Source organism: Populus nigra, chromosome 4 (assembly GCF_951802175.1).
Source record: "Populus nigra chromosome 4, ddPopNigr1.1, whole genome shotgun sequence".
In the NCBI taxonomy this organism is placed as follows: Eukaryota; Viridiplantae; Streptophyta; class Magnoliopsida; order Malpighiales; family Salicaceae; genus Populus; species Populus nigra.
In genome coordinates, this window is record NC_084855.1 from 24,519,119 (window position 1) to 24,536,060 (window position 16,942).

General features: G+C 35.0%; 2 protein-coding genes across 6 annotated transcripts; both read left to right on the plus strand.

The window, feature by feature from the left end:
• The first annotated feature begins 4,445 nt into the window (after positions 1–4,445).
• On the plus strand, positions 4,446–6,142 carry LOC133692381 (acid phosphatase 1). Its single transcript, XM_062113277.1, has 3 exons — positions 4,446–5,012; positions 5,439–5,648; positions 5,845–6,142. The coding sequence occupies exons 1-3, from the start codon at positions 4,633–4,635 to the stop codon at positions 6,020–6,022; spliced, it is 768 nt and encodes a 255-aa protein (XP_061969261.1). The 5' UTR covers positions 4,446–4,632; the 3' UTR covers positions 6,023–6,142.
• A 1,809-nt stretch (positions 6,143–7,951) lies between these two features.
• Positions 7,952–15,033, plus strand: LOC133692102 (protein PHOSPHATE STARVATION RESPONSE 1). 5 transcript variants are annotated; one of them, XM_062112797.1, is made up of 9 exons: positions 7,952–8,156; positions 9,730–9,796; positions 9,881–10,536; positions 10,635–10,839; positions 10,935–11,008; positions 11,132–11,171; positions 11,843–11,900; positions 13,405–13,474; positions 14,379–15,033. In XM_062112797.1, exons 2-9 carry the CDS (start codon positions 9,742–9,744, stop codon positions 14,745–14,747), a joined length of 1,527 nt encoding a protein of 508 aa, XP_061968781.1. In that variant the 5' UTR covers positions 7,952–8,156; positions 9,730–9,741; the 3' UTR covers positions 14,748–15,033. The 5 variants fall into 5 exon arrangements, with proteins under 5 accessions (XP_061968781.1, XP_061968780.1, XP_061968784.1 ...); XM_062112796.1 differs by having other exon boundaries at positions 7,953–8,156; positions 10,635–10,845; positions 10,932–11,008; XM_062112800.1 differs by having other exon boundaries at positions 7,953–8,156; positions 9,755–9,796; positions 9,876–10,536; positions 10,635–10,845; positions 10,932–11,008.
• Positions 15,034–16,942: the final 1,909 nt, after the last annotated feature.

Consider the following 16,942-nt stretch of genomic DNA (forward strand, 5'->3'; position numbering starts at 1 on the left):
CACCTTAAAAAAACTAAAAATTTAATGTTTTACTGCAGGCTGACAGTCTACAGTAAAATATGAATCTTTTAGCTATTTATAATAATAATAATTACGTTCATGTCATGGGTGATGCTGTCATCATTGTTGCAGTCTGTCTGATATTGGACTCCCAATTTTTTTCTCAAAGCATTTTATTTATAACTTGCGATTTTCAAAGCACCTTTTCTGCATGATACGCACGCGCGTGGGAGTGTGGCACCGGATGATTTCGTTGTGTTAATATTTAAAAATAAAAAAATATATTAAGTAAAAATCACAAAAACATACTCTAAAGAGGATGAGCGAATTATATTAAAATAATATATATTTTTATTTTTAAAATCAGCATATAAACAGTGCCATGCAATGTCTACGAACTTGTTTATTATTGTATTTTAAAAGTGTATTTAAAGAAAAATTAAAATTGTTTTTATTTTTTTACCTAAAAATTAAAACTGTAAATTATTTTTAAACCTAATAATATTAAAAATAAATTTTAAAACACTTTGAAAACATCTGTTGGCAGTGAGGAAAGGACACCACTTAGGGGCCTTTCCACCTTTCACATTTTTGGATCTCGTGCTGTGCATGGTGCCCAGTGGTGCTTCACAGGTATGTAATGGAAGGTAGCGATTCTGTTTATATAACAACTAAAATATTTTTTTAAAAAACTAATGTGTATTAAATGATATTTTTTAAAATATTAAAATTATGACGTATTAGATAGAAAACTGATACGTATTTGGGTAAATAAATAAAATTTCTTATACACGGCGTGTAAAACTATGAATGGACAATGGCCTTAAAGCTAGCTCTCAAAAATGGACGCAGGTGATTGTATTGTGTCCCCCCCTCTCTCTTTAGGTATGGACGGTGTGGACTTTTATGCTAGAGAAAACCTTATCTCACTTTTTGGTCACAGATACTTCCCGGGAAGGTTCACCAACTAGGAGTATAACCCAAGGAAACCCAGTAATTAAGAACATTAAGTAGCTTGTTCTTTTGCAAGACATCTAATGTGAAAAGTGTCTCATCATCCCTGTTAACATCACATCACTACCTGCAAGTCTCAATCGCTGCTCCAAGTTGGGAATAATCTGACCGAAGACTGCCGGTAAGGCAGTATTGTATGGTCTCCCGCTAATGAGAGGGTGACACTGTGTGTATCACTGATAGTGATGCCTGTTAGTGGGAATCGATGCTTTAAAGCTCAACTCCTGCTTTGCTCGCACTCGTCCTGCTTCAAGTGTTTCACTCCCTCTTGGTTGCTTGCTAGGTCGTCGTCTTCTTGTGTCCAGGTGCAGCTGGTACAGTACTGATGGTGGAGGGAAGAATGAAGAGAATCCGGTTCTTGGGGTGGGGGAGCAGAATCTCGAGCACTGGGTCTGCAGTCGAGCTTGTTAGTCTGAAAAGACAAGTGCCGTTTGGTCGACGTTATGAATCATCTTTCTTAATGCAGCTAGCTTCGAGGTTCAGGGCTCACTGGAAGCAAGCTTTCGGGTGGAAAAGGAGCGGTGCACAGTGCAGCTATGATCCTTACAGCTACTCTTTGAACTTTGATGATGGTCTCTCGATCCCATGACTCTTGACCAACTCTATCGGAATGTTTCTGAATAAAATCCTCTCTCCCAGCAATGTATCACCGGACTCTTCGCTGCCGCTTCAGGAGCCGTTTTGCGCATACAGAAATAAGATATCTACTGGGGGGATTTCTTCATCATTCCAATATCCTCCAGTTACTGTACGTAGTTATTGCTTCTTCACTCATGCTTCTTGCTTGTTGAAACATGTCTTCCGACAGGTTGTATAACATTTTTGAGCTGAGCTCTGTCTTTTCATCCCTCCCGGTAGCTTCAAACTATCATTTTCATTTTCTGTAAAACTTTGTTTCCAAATGCTAGTGCAAATCATGCTGCATGCTCGCGAAATTCTCTACGTACGTACGTACCTGGTAGTTCTAGACCCTAGCTAGCTAGGAGAAAAACCTAACATTATCCGGGGAGGCAATCTTACAATCAAGCTTAATTTCCCTGAATTTGAATGATATAAATATTGTATCTTGAATTTGTTTCCCGTTAGTCTAGTCTATAAGAGATCAACCGTGTTTCAAACTGCCTGTGGGCAAGAACTTTTTTTATTTTTCAAGTGCTTTTTTAGATATCCATGTGTTTATGGTTATGATTATTTGAAAAAAAAGAAGAAGAAATGCTTTTATTTTCTTTATTTTCCAGATGTTTTTTAATTGTTTTAATGAGCTAGTTTTAAAAATAAAAATATTATAAAAAAATAATTTTAATATATTTTAAGATAAAGAACATTTTAAAAAACTACTAGATATAATACCAACAACTTCTCTCAATTCAACCAGGTCGTCACGAGCAGCACTCCGACCATAAAACAATTGATAAATTCAAGATATATTTTTACAAGTAAAATAAAACGCACTAACAAGTCTATACTTTTTATATAAAAAAACATCAAATTAAAACTTTTCACACCCACCCATATCATGAACAAACAAATACCAGGACATGGTGGTCAATCGTGTGACTTGTTCCGCTCCCGTCCCGAGTTCGATCCTCTATGTGCACGCCTGTCACCCTCGCGGTGCCCTACCTGTTCACTGGACTTACAGGATATTCAGTGGATCGTGGGGAATAGTTGTAGTGTGTGTAAGCTGGCTCGAATATTCCACGATAATAATAATAAAAAAAAATAGTAGGACATGGTAAAAAGCATCTTAAAAATTACATGACTGGTGAATTTCTTTTTCAATCTCGCCTAGCTAGCACTGTGTGATATATTCTTGTGAAAAAGGGCAGTGCTCAGATAATGGTAGGGCCGTGATTATGGCACCCCACTACTTATTTCTTCTTCTTTCTGCCCAACCAAAAAAAGAAAAAAAAAACATAGATCATGCAACCCACCTCTACTTTAATTCTCTTTTGAAAATTAGGTGATAGCTCAGCAACCAAACAGCAATAATCCTACCTTCTTTGACAGAGGAAGAGACGAGGAGGTAGGTAGGTCCTCTGATTTCCTCTTCCAGCAATAAAATCTCTTTCTTCAATATCCCTCCCACTCGTTTTTGCTATGATTTCTGTGAGCTAGCTAGACTATACTTTATTCATCGTAAAACAATGAATACGAAGAACAATAAATTGTAAGGAAAAAAAAACATAAGGAATCAATTCTTAATTAAGAGTTGACTTGATGGTTAAGGAGGTCATTAAGTTCAATTTCTTGATTTCTCAAATTTAGATTGTGAGATGAACACAACATATAGATAGATGGGGGAAATATTCCTTTAAAATCATAGAGAAAAAGGTTATTTAGAAGATATTCGAGAGTGTTTTAATGATTACTTTAAAAATATTTTTCATTCAGAAATACATCTAAATAATATTTTTTATTTTTTAAAATATTATTTTTCATTTTAGTATATTAAAAACGATCAAAAAATATAAAAAATATTATTTTTAAACAAAAAAAATTAAAATTTTCATGAAATACTTATGAAATTCATAAAAAACAATTTAAAATGGAATTATTACTTCCTACAAGCTGGCTTGTAACTAATCATTCAATTTCAGATCCCTCTGCATGATATATATATATATATATTTTTTTTTTTCTGGGCTCCCCTGGAATAATTTCAAATCTTAGAGTAAAATCCAATGAAATTTAAATTTTGAAATTTGTTATTTTTTTCTCTAATCTTACGCCGTTTAAGAAAACTCTCCCAACTATTATTTGTTTTTATATTTTAAAAATATATTTTTTAAAAAATTAAATTTTATTTATTTATTTTTTATTTTAAAATAATTTTTTAAATATTTTCAGTAGAGTGAAAAATAAATTTTAAAAAATAAAAAATATTATTTCTTTATATATTTTTTTAAAAATCGATGATTACTGTTGCTTTGTTGCCATTGCTGTCGAGTCTTTTACTAACTTCAGATTCTCTCCCACAGCACGCAGTTTAATGCAACCCAAAGATGTAATGACACTGACTTCCTGCCCTCGAAACCGAGTGAAATAATCTTAGGCACTGAAGAAAACAAACAAAAGGAAAAAAGCAATTTCCAAAACGAGAGTGATAAGACAGGAACAATGATGATAGCAATCCATGGAGAAAGAGTAAACACAGCAATGCTGTGAGGAAAGGGGCCAGAGAGAGAGAGAGAGAGTAAAGAAGAAGACATTATTCGATGTTGAAACCAGGGAAAAGAGAAATCCATGTCTGGTGGCGTTAATGGTGGTTATAATTATGTGTCATCTGCCAAAATGATTGATGTTTTTGTTTTTATGAAATAAATATAATGATTTTTGTTTTTTCTCTCCATAGTAGCAGTTATCTTCGGATCAACTCATAATGAATTTTTTTTCTTATTTTTTCCATATGATCTTAATACACACACACACACACACAGAGGGTTTAGACAAGGTCACATGAGAGTTGAGATTATGAGCTGTGAAATATTAACATAAATATTCCATGTGATTTTCAAAGCTAGAACAGGCCGCCCATACCCCACAGCCCATGTGACGCGTTCCCCCCACCAGCTCTACAAATTCAATCACATCTCCCCCCCTCTCTCTGGGCAAGAAATGGCAAGAAATTTGGTGTTCATACTAGCTCTGACAAGCCTCTACATTGGCTTAGCAGCCGCAGACTGGAATATCTTGAACAAAAAATCGAAAAACAGGGATGCCTCTAGCTTGAAGAATTATTGTGAGAGTTGGAGGATCAATGTTGAGCTGAACAACATCAAGGATTTTGAGGTGGTGCCACAAGAATGTGTAGATCACGTCAAACATTACATGACCTCGTCTCAGTACACAGCAGATTCCGAGAGGGCGATCGAGGAAGTCAGGCTCTACCTCAGCAGTTGCTGTACTTTGGAAGGTGATGGCAAAGATGCTTGGATTTTTGATGTTGATGACACTCTCTTGTCCACCATACCTTACTACAAGAAACATGGTTTTGGGTAAGCTTGTTTATTGATATACTAGATCATGTATTCTTTTGTTATCACATTTCCACTTGTTATAGACATCCTGATGTTGTTGGAAATTAAGAAAAATCAGTGTTTTATACTCTTAAGATGACTCGACCAATTGAAACTCGAATCTTCTCGAACTTTTTTTGGTGCGGTGCGGTTGGGGATGTTTTAGGTTGATCACAACTTCAAAAGTTATTTGTTTTCATTGCTTGCTTAAACCTGTTCATCTTTCAAATTGTGGTAAGAACTTGGGTTTGAGAACATGATTTTTCAAATCGCAACCACAAAAATCTGTCTCGATGAAAGGATATTATCGAATACACAACTGCTAGACTATGCCTGCGCTTTTCAAATTGTTTTGATCAATCAGTCACTAATGCAATTTGGGTTGTGAAATGGAAATAAAACCAGGGGAGAGAAGCTCAATGCAACCTTATTCGAATCATGGATGAAGCAAGGCAAAGCGCCTGCTCTAGACCATACACTCAAGTTCTTCCATGAGATCAAAGGCAAAGGGGTCAAAATCTTTCTTATTTCCTCCAGAAGTGAAACCCTTAGATCAGCCACTGTCGAGAATCTTATCAATGCTGGATACCATGGATGGTCCAGCCTCATATTGAGGTACATGACTTGACCTATTTGATATATCTGTGTCAATGGCCTAGCCTAGCCTAGCCTAGCCTGTTCGGAAACGTGGGCGGTTGCATCCGCGTTCCCAAACCAAAACCATCACAGCCGCGCCCATATTCCGAAACGGGCACCAGAGTAAACAAGCAATTTACCGTTTCTTTTCCTTGGTTTTACTGTATAAATACAGGGGTCTTGAAGACGACTTCATGAAAGTGCAGCAATACAAATCCGAGGCAAGGAGAGCATTGACAAAAGAAGGATACCGCATATGGGGAATCATAGGAGATCAGTGGAGCAGTGTGGAGGGCCTCCCTGGTGCCAAAAGAACATTCAAGTTGCCAAATTCCATGTACTACCTTTCCTAAAGCTTCCACTACCGACATTATTATTCCATATGTTCAATCGGGCTTTGTCATTGTTTATCTGATGAAAACCATGTTAATCTATGATTTCTTTTTTCTTAAAAAAAATCTCAGCTTCGATCAGATATCTCAAATATCTCAGTAAAGGAAATATGCTTCAGAATAAGGAAGCAGGTTTTGATGCTTCGAACACTACAATGGGCAGGTCTAGTTGTTGTCATGTCCTACCTCCACTGATAGATAAAGCCATCAAGAGTTATTTTGATAGCGATGCATGAGACTCTGTTTCAAGAAAATCTCGAAGAACTTGGTTGGCATTTCGTCTGAATAGAGTGAAAGAAAATGCTGTTTATAAAATAACCTGTGTTTATAGCGTCGAGTGATCGTAGCTGATATTTTCAGTTATTTCTCCAGAAAGATCAATGAATTTCTTGACTTTTAAACGAAAGAATATGAATAAACTAATTTTAGAATCCAACATAACGTCTAGGCTTTTACCCAATATAGCTCAGAATTTTGATTTTATTTGGGTTTTAAAAATATTTTTGAATATTTTTATTTATTTATTTTATTTAAAATTAATTTTTTTATATTTTCATATCGTTTTAATATGTTAATATTAAAAATTAATTTAAAAAATAAAAAAATTTATTTTAATATATTTTAAATAAAAATTATTTTAAAAAATAATTACGGTGACAATAATCAATGAAATCTTAATTTAATTTAAAATAAATTAAATACTTAAATTTTTTTAAAAATACTTTACAACCACGACCACAAAAACAAACAATATCTTAAATAAGATACGATCAAACACTCAAATTTATATCTTCCGCAGCAAAGTTTGAAATATCTTTTCAAACACTAATTTTCTTCACTTTAATCCTTAAACTTTAAAATTTTTTTAATTTTCATCCTTAATTATTTTAATATTATAATCTAATCTTGAACTAATTTTTTCTTATACCTCTCAACAATGAATAGTTTCGCTTGTCATGAAAGTAACTAAACAAATGAATTGTCTCTATTACGTGTAGCTTGGTGGTAAAAGTAAATAATCCAGCAACAAAAAACCTGGTAATAATATTAATGGCTTTTCATGAAAGTAACTAAACAAATGAATTGTCTCTAATAATGACTATTCAATAAAAATAAATTTTATAGTTTTTTATTATCAATTATTTTACATAATTTCTTCATATTAATTATTCATTTTTTTCTTCAATTACATACAAAATTTAGAGACATGATTTTTAATGTTTTTTTTAACTAAAACTTGCCTTTTATACTATGATATTTTTTTTTATTTAAAAAACAATGATTATGATAAAATAAACATATTTTAATGGAAAAAAATAGAAAAATGCATTAATAAGAAATAATAGTTTAGATTACTTTTTTTTATTAAAGTTTTTATGAAAATTTATTTTAATTGCTTTTATTTTTAATTCAAAAAATATGTTATTAATAGAAAATACATAGAATAAAAAATGAATAGTTTGTTTGATAAAATATTTTTTTTTATAAAAAATTTAAATTATAGATTTTAATATAAATATCTATTTTAATTATAAAACATAAATTTTCAAAATTATTTATTAAAGCCTTGAAAATGTGGTAGAAATTGTTTTTTTTCAAAATATTTTTTATTTAGAATTAAATTAAAATAATATTTTATTTATTTTTAATTTTAGCACATAAAACATTTTAAAAATATATAAAAAATTAATTTTAAATAAAAAATTTCAAAATCGCAATTGTACAAAACAGGGCCGTAATATGCTAATCACAATCCCCACGTGCACCCCATCAGATATTACACTACTAACCAATAGCAAACCTGGTCCCACACACCCACAATAGACGCACTGTTACCCCACCATCTCTCTGGAGTTTATTCCACACGCGCTATATTTAAGGCTTGGAGGAATTCACTGTTCCTTATTAACAGAGCCAGAAAGGAGAGAGGGGCTAAAGAGAGCAAAGCGCACTCTCTGTCACCGTTCACTTCTTCGGGGTGACACGCCGGTGACCGAATTTTCCATAACACCTTTAGAGAATTGTCTCTGTGCCTAAAGACTTGATTTCTAGCCATTTAGGGCCTTCAATACTGCGAGGTTATGTGAAGTCGCAGGTGAGAAATTTATATGTTCCCCCGTTTTGGTACTTTTGTTTTGTTTTGATGGAATCTGAAGCTAATTTTGTTGTTTTGATTGTAATAATTACTTGATTGATTGAATTTTTGGTGCTTTTCTTGAATTGCGTCGTCGGTGATCGGACTTGGTTTAGTTGGTCTTGAATGATAATTGGTTTGCATCGTAGGGTGCATGTCCTTTTTTTTTTTTAATTTTTCGCTTGGATTTCTTTTTTGGTTTTTCGAGCTTAATATTTCTGAATTCATGAGTTCTCTGTGAAATGGGGAGAAGAAATTAGTTTAGTAGGGGGTCCCAGATACAATTGAATTGAAGCTAAGGACATGGACATTGAAAGGTCGGAACTTGGATGTTGAATAAATAATTTATCAATGGAATGAAGTTAGCTAGAGTTAACTGACCAAGGACAAGCATACGGTTTTTAGACGTCCCGGTGACGAGGGTGTCAGGATCCATTCGCAATGCATAGCTCATGATAGTTAATGATTGGGAGTAATGATGTATAGCATCTAGCTTGTTTAGGGTTTTGTGTTAGTGGCCAGGAAGATTTTTTGATGCAGTTGGTATGCCTTGAGATGCTGAGGAGAATTTATTTGAACACTGAAAATATGAATTTCGTGGAACCAATTGGTATTGAAGAAAAAACACATTCTGCAAACGGGTTCGCAATATTATAATTATGGTTTGCTAAACAGCTCTTCATCTTAGTTAATGTTCCTATCTCCATACCAATTGGAAGGAGTACCCACTGGTGAGGGATGGGGATGGCGCACTGATAGGCAGAGCCTTAGACTTAAAGAATCCTTGTACTTGCTATGAAGATTTGTAATGGCTAACAAGGGGAGAATTTGCTTCTGATGGTTCGTTATAATCATACTCGCTCTACCCTTCAACAGTTTTGCATGAACTAAATGCTCTCACGCCTTGAACAATTGAGCCTGTCAATAATTTCAACATGACAACCTATTGATTCTTTGTTGCAATTACAAGAATTTAGTATTATGCTAGACAATGGCTGTCCTGTGTCTATTATCCAATACGAAGTTTTTATGAGAATTGGGAATGAGAATTTGAATCATTATTATTAGTCCTCTTATTGTAAGGCTTGCCTTTTCTTTTTGTTTGTTTCAATTTTTGGAGTCTAGGGACTGGAATTTGCTGAAAACCAACCTCACATGTTCTTGCTGCCTGCTATTAACATTTAAGTCATTATGTTTCACTGTAGCTTTTATGCTTTTGACTATTTTCCTAGTATGAGCATTTCAACTCTGCTCTGGTAGAAACATTTCATGCCTGTAACTGAATGTAGTGTTGAGTTTGGAGATGGACTGATGCCTTGAGGAGCTGGTCATTACAAGTGGGATAAAGGATTTAGAAATAGGGAGTTTTGGAAATGATATGGGTGGCTAGAACTTTCTTCTGAGAAAAACCAAAAAATTGCTGTGTTTATAGGTGAACTTATGAGGTTTAGAAAGGATGGTGATCATTGCTATGAGTATCTCTATATTCCCTATTGATGACATCGTGTATTTATGTATTCATTCCTGTTGACAGATGTTTTAATTGATGACCTTTCCAGTGTCCCACTATTGTGAACCAATAAGAAGGGTGCTTTCAGAAGGTATTCACTTGGTTGTCAAAATGGGAAACTGCTGTGAATTGATTGAATAATTGACACCCTATTTTTGTGCTGATTGAAGCATAGCAATGGAGGGACGCCCGGCTTTTAGCATTCAGAGAGCAGGTGCAAAGCAGCTTGGTAACCTTGGGGTGTCTGGAACACTGTCTTCATCTTTACCAGTGGTTCCAACACCTCTAGAAGAGACATACCCCAAGTTACCAGGCTGTCAACAGGTTTCCATGGAAAGGGAGCTTATGACCAGGCCCCTTGTGCATGCAAGTCATTTGCCCTCTAACAATGGAGTAGTTGGACACTTATTTTCTTCTTCTGCGAGCTTCTCAACAGACCTTCAGTACTCTTCTGTCACACCCCGGGAGAAACATTCAAGAAATACTCCATTTATTTCCCAGTCATCAGCAAACGCAGGAGCTTTGCTGATGTCACAATCTTCTCCATCAGCATTACTTCAATCAACAACAACTAGTCATTATATAAATGAAAACAGTGCTTCATGGTGTCCAGAATCACCGCCGGGTTTTCTTGACTTTCCCACTAACACTACTGTTCAAAATAATCGGATAGAAAGCAATAGTTGTGCTGGTGTCATGGCATCAGAAGAATTTGGTAAACGAAATGATTGGCAGGAATGGGCAGACCAGCTAATTACTGATGATGATGCTTTGACAACTAATTGGAATGAGCTTCTGGCTGACACCAGCATTGTGGACATGGAACCAAAGGTTGGTATCTTCTCACAACACAGCAAATAAGATACCCTTGCAAAAGTATGGTGAAATATTCTTTTATGCTTTCTCCTGTTCTCATCTCGTTGCTTCAGATGGCATACCAGGTCTCCAAACCATCTTCAAACATTCCAGTTCAACACTCCCAAGGTCACCTGCAGCTTCCATCCCCATCTGCAGAAATTCGCCCAGTTCTCACCCCCACTTCCTCAGCAAACAGTGCACCAACGAAGCCACGCATGCGTTGGACACCAGAACTTCATGAAGCTTTTGTGGAGGCTGTCAACAACCTTGGTGGAAGTGAAAGTGTGGAACTATCTTTGCCTTAACTGATTGCTAGCCAAAAATTCCTAGGCTTCTGCTTCAATTGATTTCCTTTTTCTTACGTGCAGGAGCTACTCCAAAAGGCGTGCTGAAGCTGATGAAAGTTGACAGCTTGACTATTTATCATGTAAAAAGCCACTTGCAGGTATGCACCTTTGTTTCTTTAAAAGCGAGGCTGGTTTTATGCGTCAGCATCATTTCTTGTGTGGCATGGTTTTGGATTCTTATTTTTGTTTTTAATTGGAGAATATTCTTTGTCGAATTTCAGAAATACCGAACAGCCAGATACAGACCAGAGTCATCAGAGGGTATGTAATAACTAATAAGTGACTCCAAGACTTTAACATATCCCTGAATTTTGTGTTGCTCTTCCACCTTAGAATTTTAACCTGAATGAGAGGATGGAGATTGCATTTTAACTCGCTGAATTGCTTATCTTCACTCATGAACTTGAGTCTTAAGCTGCACTGTGCAAACTTGTGACACTATTAATTTATGACACATACCCCTGTTCAATATCTCCTTTTCATTTGAATCAACCTCGATCTAGTCTTTCCACAAAAGCATGATCATGATCTGCATGCTATGTTGTTTATTCAATCCTTTCTGTGATTTAAGTCAATTGCCCTATCTATGAAAACGACATTTTTCTGCTATTTTTTGCGGCTCAAGTATACTTTTTTTCAAGGCTTCAGTTGAGTTGTCTTAATGTAAGATCTCTAAATTAACTTCACCACATTATATTTATGCATGGAGCCGCTGTTACAATTTTCTATCTGCCTATTTTAATACCATTTTCCGATCACTCCTAACTATCGTTGTACTATGACCTAAATTTCCCGTGACCATCTTTTTTCTCCCTCAGTTTTTTTGTAGCTGCTCGAGATTTCTTTGCTTTATTTTACTGCATGGATCAAAACATGTATGAGGAATTTCCTATTTATATATTTTTTAACGAGCTGTTCTATTTTGCTTGCAGGATCCTCTGAGAAAAGATTGACATCTATTGATGAAATATCATCTCTTGACTTGAAAACGTAAGTCTACACCATTTATTAATTTTGATTCTCTTGTTACTGCTTCATCAGCTGTTATTTATTCTTTGGCTTTGAGCAACTGTGAACTTGACAAAGGACAAGAAAGAGAAGAAATTCTATGGTTTCAAAATTAGGCTAATTGTAAAAGTCTGCACATATAAATGAGAAATAAGAGACTACCAGCTTTCAAGGTGGCAAGGTATTGTGGCAATGTGCTATTCTTGCTTTACTTCTGTACTTTTGGAACGAGCAGAGTTTAGGATATTTCAGGATATGCATCTACTATTCCTGTTGCTTTTGGATAAAATAGTTTTTCTAGCTTCGCTTCGGTGTTCTACAACTGATACATGTAGAGACATCACTTTAGCAGACAAGCATAGAGATAGGAGGGTGTCTTATCCTCCATTTTGTCCTCTTCCTTTATTAAAATTTAATTTTTTCTATCAAAAAAGAAGAGAGAGAGAAGAAAGCATCTTACCTGTAAGTTTATAGAATTAAATCTAGAGAGAAGAAAGCATCACGCTTTCAAAGGTTTGAATTCATACATCAAAAATCATCATCGTTTTCTGAAATTAATAATGCCTTCTCATTGAAAGATTACAGGGCTATACACAGAGTTCTTGTTATCATTACTTAAATGAGGATCTAGACTTGTAAATAAGAACAGAACTATTCATGTAATTACAAAAGAATTTCACCGTCATTCAATCATTTAGAGAACCTAAAATTTAAAATAGAAACCTTGACCTGCTGATTTCCAGAATTTCCAACAAGTCTGGAAAAAAATAACTCTTGACTTGTTGACTTGAGTAGAAACAGATGAATGTGGTCTTTTTGTTAGGCTTCACTCTGCAAGACGCATTCTTTGTCCCTCAGTAATTGAATTTGGCAGGAATGCTAAAGTTGTGAATTTTATATTACTAGCCTGCTTCCCAGTTTCTTCTTAAAGATTTATGCATGTGGAAAGCAAGGAGAATAACTTTCCGCATGATAACAAAACTTGCTTATGGATTATGCGACAACTATAATTCTCTTGTTTTTCCCTTTGCTGCTTTACCTCCCTTTAAAGTAGGTTGACTGAGGAGCGTGGTTCCCCTACCATACAAGGATTGATTTTAAACTATATCTGTTGAATTTTTGTTTACAGTCTCATTTTCTGTAATCACTCTACTGATAATGACCACGGGTTGTCATTTATTGATGAAAAGACCTAGCAACAAAATTAACTTGGAAGGTATTCAGTATGTTATTTGACTTCCTGGGAGATTCAGGTAGTTCCAGAAGAAACTTGGTTAGGTTAAAAACTTGTTTAATGCCCTTTCAATCTACATATGGCGTCTCAGATAGAAATTTGGCTGGCACCATGGTATGATTATAACCTAGAAATGCCTCTTGAAGGATTTATATTTTGGGAAAAGAGCTGCATATTTAAATTATTCAATCTGTGTTCTATTTCATTTTGAATTATCCTGCTAAACTCTTTCTATTTTATGTTGGACAACAGAGGCATTGAAATCACTGAAGCTCTACGATTACAGATGGAAGTTCAGAAACGACTGCATGAACAGCTTGAGGTATACATTTTCCATGAAAATGGATCTATGTTTTGATTTGATTAGTGGCTTTGACTTTGGAACCTCAAAAATTAGGTTCCGTGACCTGATTTGGCAGCTTATAACAAGGGTTCTTTTGCTTTATGATGAAAATCAGTTGTCTTGATTTTCTTCTATATTCTGTTTGAAAAACCAAATCATCGGCATGAAGGCACTACTTGTAAAAAAAGGAGCAAGGATCTGAAAATGGAGGGATTCATTCCATGTTGATCGAGTGTGAGAGATATTCCACTAGAAGTTTCTGGTCAAGTGCAGGATCTTTGTTGCATGTTAACTTTGCTGCATAGAAGTTGCATTATGCATTTACGTCATAGAAGAAATAAATGTCTGCAACTTTTCAATTGCCTAGACATGAAATTTTTTACAATTATCCATATATTCTCCTTGGTATCAAGACTTCAATGATGCAAAGAAGCTCCATGAAGTTATCTTTTGTTGTTACCTGCATTTAAGATTTGTACATATGCATTGTTTCCTTAAAGAATTAATTTGTTTATAAAGCACTCACTTTTTCTATAATGGAGCAAAGTATATAATACTGAGAGCTAAAAAAATGATTTTTCCTTGGTTAGAAATGTTTTAGAATTTGGCTTTACGAGTTATCGCTCACTTATACAACCTACAGATGCTATGCTGTGAACTTGTCTATTATAGAATGTACCCATTGCATAGTGGTTTAGGACCATGGACTGCATAATGTGTGGCGTGGTAACTGGTTCGGTTTATTGTAGTGCTATATGCAGTCTGCACATCAGTAGATATGATTGTTACTGTATAAATCATGTCATGCACACATGAAGACATGATTCAGGTTGTGTGTATGATTTACAGTGCATCATTTATAATTCTATAATCTTTCTGGCAGATCCAACGAAATTTACAGTTACGAATAGAAGAACAGGGGAGGCACCTTCAAATGATGTTTGAGAAACAATGCAAATCAGGTATTGACGTTGACAAGTTGAAGGCAGCTTCATCTGCTTTGGAAAATCCCTCTACTCTGTCCTCAGATGCAATCCAGGACTCCCCTGCCAAAAATGATTTGGAAACCGCCCAGGTAGACTGTGGCAAGACACCAACTGACACAATTTATGCCAACCCTGCATTAAAAGGAGGATCACAGGATCTGAATAGAAAGCACAAGGTATCGCAAACTGAAACTCCTGAAAATTCTGAGCCATACAATACTGATTCAAGTTTGCAGCCTGCAAAACGTCCAAGAACAGATGCCTAGGCCAACAGCATTGAAATAACAGGTTGATAGTGATTCATGGAGGAGTTTAATCCTGAGTAGGACAGACTTATAAATAGATCTTGAGAACTTTGCGGTTCTCCTGCTTCTGTTTATGTGCCTCATGCACGCTCTAATTAGTCCGTAAACAAGGTAGATGGGAGATTTTTTATCGTAATCTTTGTCCTCCTGTCTTGTACTCCCTTTTGTGATGAGGCTACAGGGTGTATAATTATTGTGCAAACCATTTTATTAATGGCAGAGAATGGACTCCTCTTTCTGTGTTGAATTGGTGTCTCCTATTGTTTAGCTATAAACGATCTTCTAGCTCAAGCTTGGACATGAGCAGTGTCGGTTTGGTTTTGGCCAACTTTCAGTACACACAACCCCTGCCACTGTTTAGATAGATTTGTGGAATGTTGACATTGCACCAAGGAAAGGAAAGCTGTTCTGGTCTTGATGAGTAACCATGTGGATTAAGCACAGGAGATGACCTTTCACGCAATTGAGTTGTGCCGTGTAGGTCAACCACTCAATATGCTGAAAACCCGCGGTTATGCAAATTCGAATAGGTAACTATCAGTTGACAGAAGAATGCAGTGTTGCTTTAAAAATATTGGATTACGAGGCAAAGCTTGAACCTTGTTGTCAGACATGGCCATATAGGAGACCGATCAAACAAACGATTTTAAACATGCAATATGATATCTTCATCATTTGGGTTTGAAGCATTCTGTTGTAGGCATATGGGAAGAGTAGTGTCAGAAGAATGGCCAATCAAATAGCTGAAGTTGCTTGAAAAGTGATCCCTTTTTCGCCAAGTAACACTCCATTTTTATGAAGTATTGAAATGCACAAGCTTCTTGTGCATGCGCTGACGAAAGCAGAACCTTATCAGAGACTTAGTATCAGAGATGATTGAAGCGCTTCCTGATGGTGATATCAGCTGTAAGAATGACACTTTGGCCTTGAATTTCTGATGCACAGAGTTCTTTGCTGTCCTCAAGGAGGGCTGTGCCCAAGTGGGGCTTCATAGGATCGATGGATTGTGACAAATTTTACGAAAGTGGAATGGAGGTATCATAGATCATTCGATCTTTAGGGCATTTGCAGGTTTTGTTAGAGATTAGCAGTTTACAGTAAATCAAAACAAGAGGAGGAAAAAACAAAGAATTTATTGGTATATCGATGGCAGGCTGTATTTTTGTGATGTGAATATTCCTAAATTTATCTTGTTTTCTACAATTTCTTTGTCGAGACTTTTCTTTGAAAGTTAGCATCCATAGGTGGGTGTAGACTGTGGAGTGTGACAGCAGGAAGGTGCATGACGTTTAAGCCTTCAAAATCAGGGCGTAAGAAATAAACCTGGTTGTAAAACCGAGCCTGGCCGAGGTCATGATTGTTTTTTAATTAATTAGGGAGTTGATCTCACAGATCTGTTAGGATCTGGTGAGATTTATTCAATAAATATTTTTTTTTATCCAAAATAAATAAATAAATTTATGTTAACCTGCCGATCTATAAATTGATCCATTCACTTATGACTCCGGCCAGGTGGGGTTGGTAAAACAAGACACTTCACTTCACCAAACAAATGCAATTATTGTAAAAGAAAATAATCTGTCTATAACTTAATTAAAAAAAAATATTTTGGTTAACTCGCGTGAAATCGATTAAATTAAATTAATTTTTATTTTAATTTTTTAAAAATATTAAAATAATATAATTTTAATATTTTTAAAAATCAAATTAAATTTTAAATGGATTTTGCATGTCTCTAAATCAATTCTAACCTTATTTAATTTAAAATTTATTTTGAATCAATGTAGTATTTGACTTTTAAGTAATGATTACTTTTTACTTGAAAATACATAAAAATAATATATTTTTTAAAAAATTTATTTTTATATCACCATATCAAAAATCAACATATCAAAGCAATAAAAATTTAATTTTAAACGTAAAAAAATCGAAATTTTGTAAATCACAGTTTTTACTGGAAAAACAAATAGAAACTACCACTACATGCATGTGCATGTGCATTTTTTTTTTTTTTTTTTTGAAATTAAGTAGTTTGGTATCTGAAACACCTTTGAGTCTAAGCGAGCTAAGACAGAACAAGCAAACTCTCTCTATCCTTCTCCTACCCTCTACTTGACGTCTCTTGGACTCAAACCCACGACTTCTCAACTCACAGT

Bases quoted from the DNA above. Each gene is read 5' to 3' on its own strand.
- LOC133692381 (XM_062113277.1), top strand. From the start codon at position 4,633: ATGGCAAGAAATTTGGTGTTCATACTAGCTCTGACAAGCCTCTACATT. The intron at 5,013-5,438 runs GTAAGCTTGTTT...AAATAAAACCAG, and splicing joins TACAAGAAACATGGTTTTGG to GGGAGAGAAGCTCAATGCAA. The intron at 5,649-5,844 runs GTACATGACTTG...GTATAAATACAG, and splicing joins TGGTCCAGCCTCATATTGAG to GGGTCTTGAAGACGACTTCA.
- LOC133692102 (XM_062112796.1), top strand. From the start codon at position 9,742: ATGACCTTTCCAGTGTCCCACTATTGTGAACCAATAAGAAGGGTGCTT. The intron at 10,537-10,634 runs GTTGGTATCTTC...TCGTTGCTTCAG, and splicing joins TTGTGGACATGGAACCAAAG to ATGGCATACCAGGTCTCCAA. The intron at 11,009-11,131 runs GTATGCACCTTT...GTCGAATTTCAG, and splicing joins ATGTAAAAAGCCACTTGCAG to AAATACCGAACAGCCAGATA.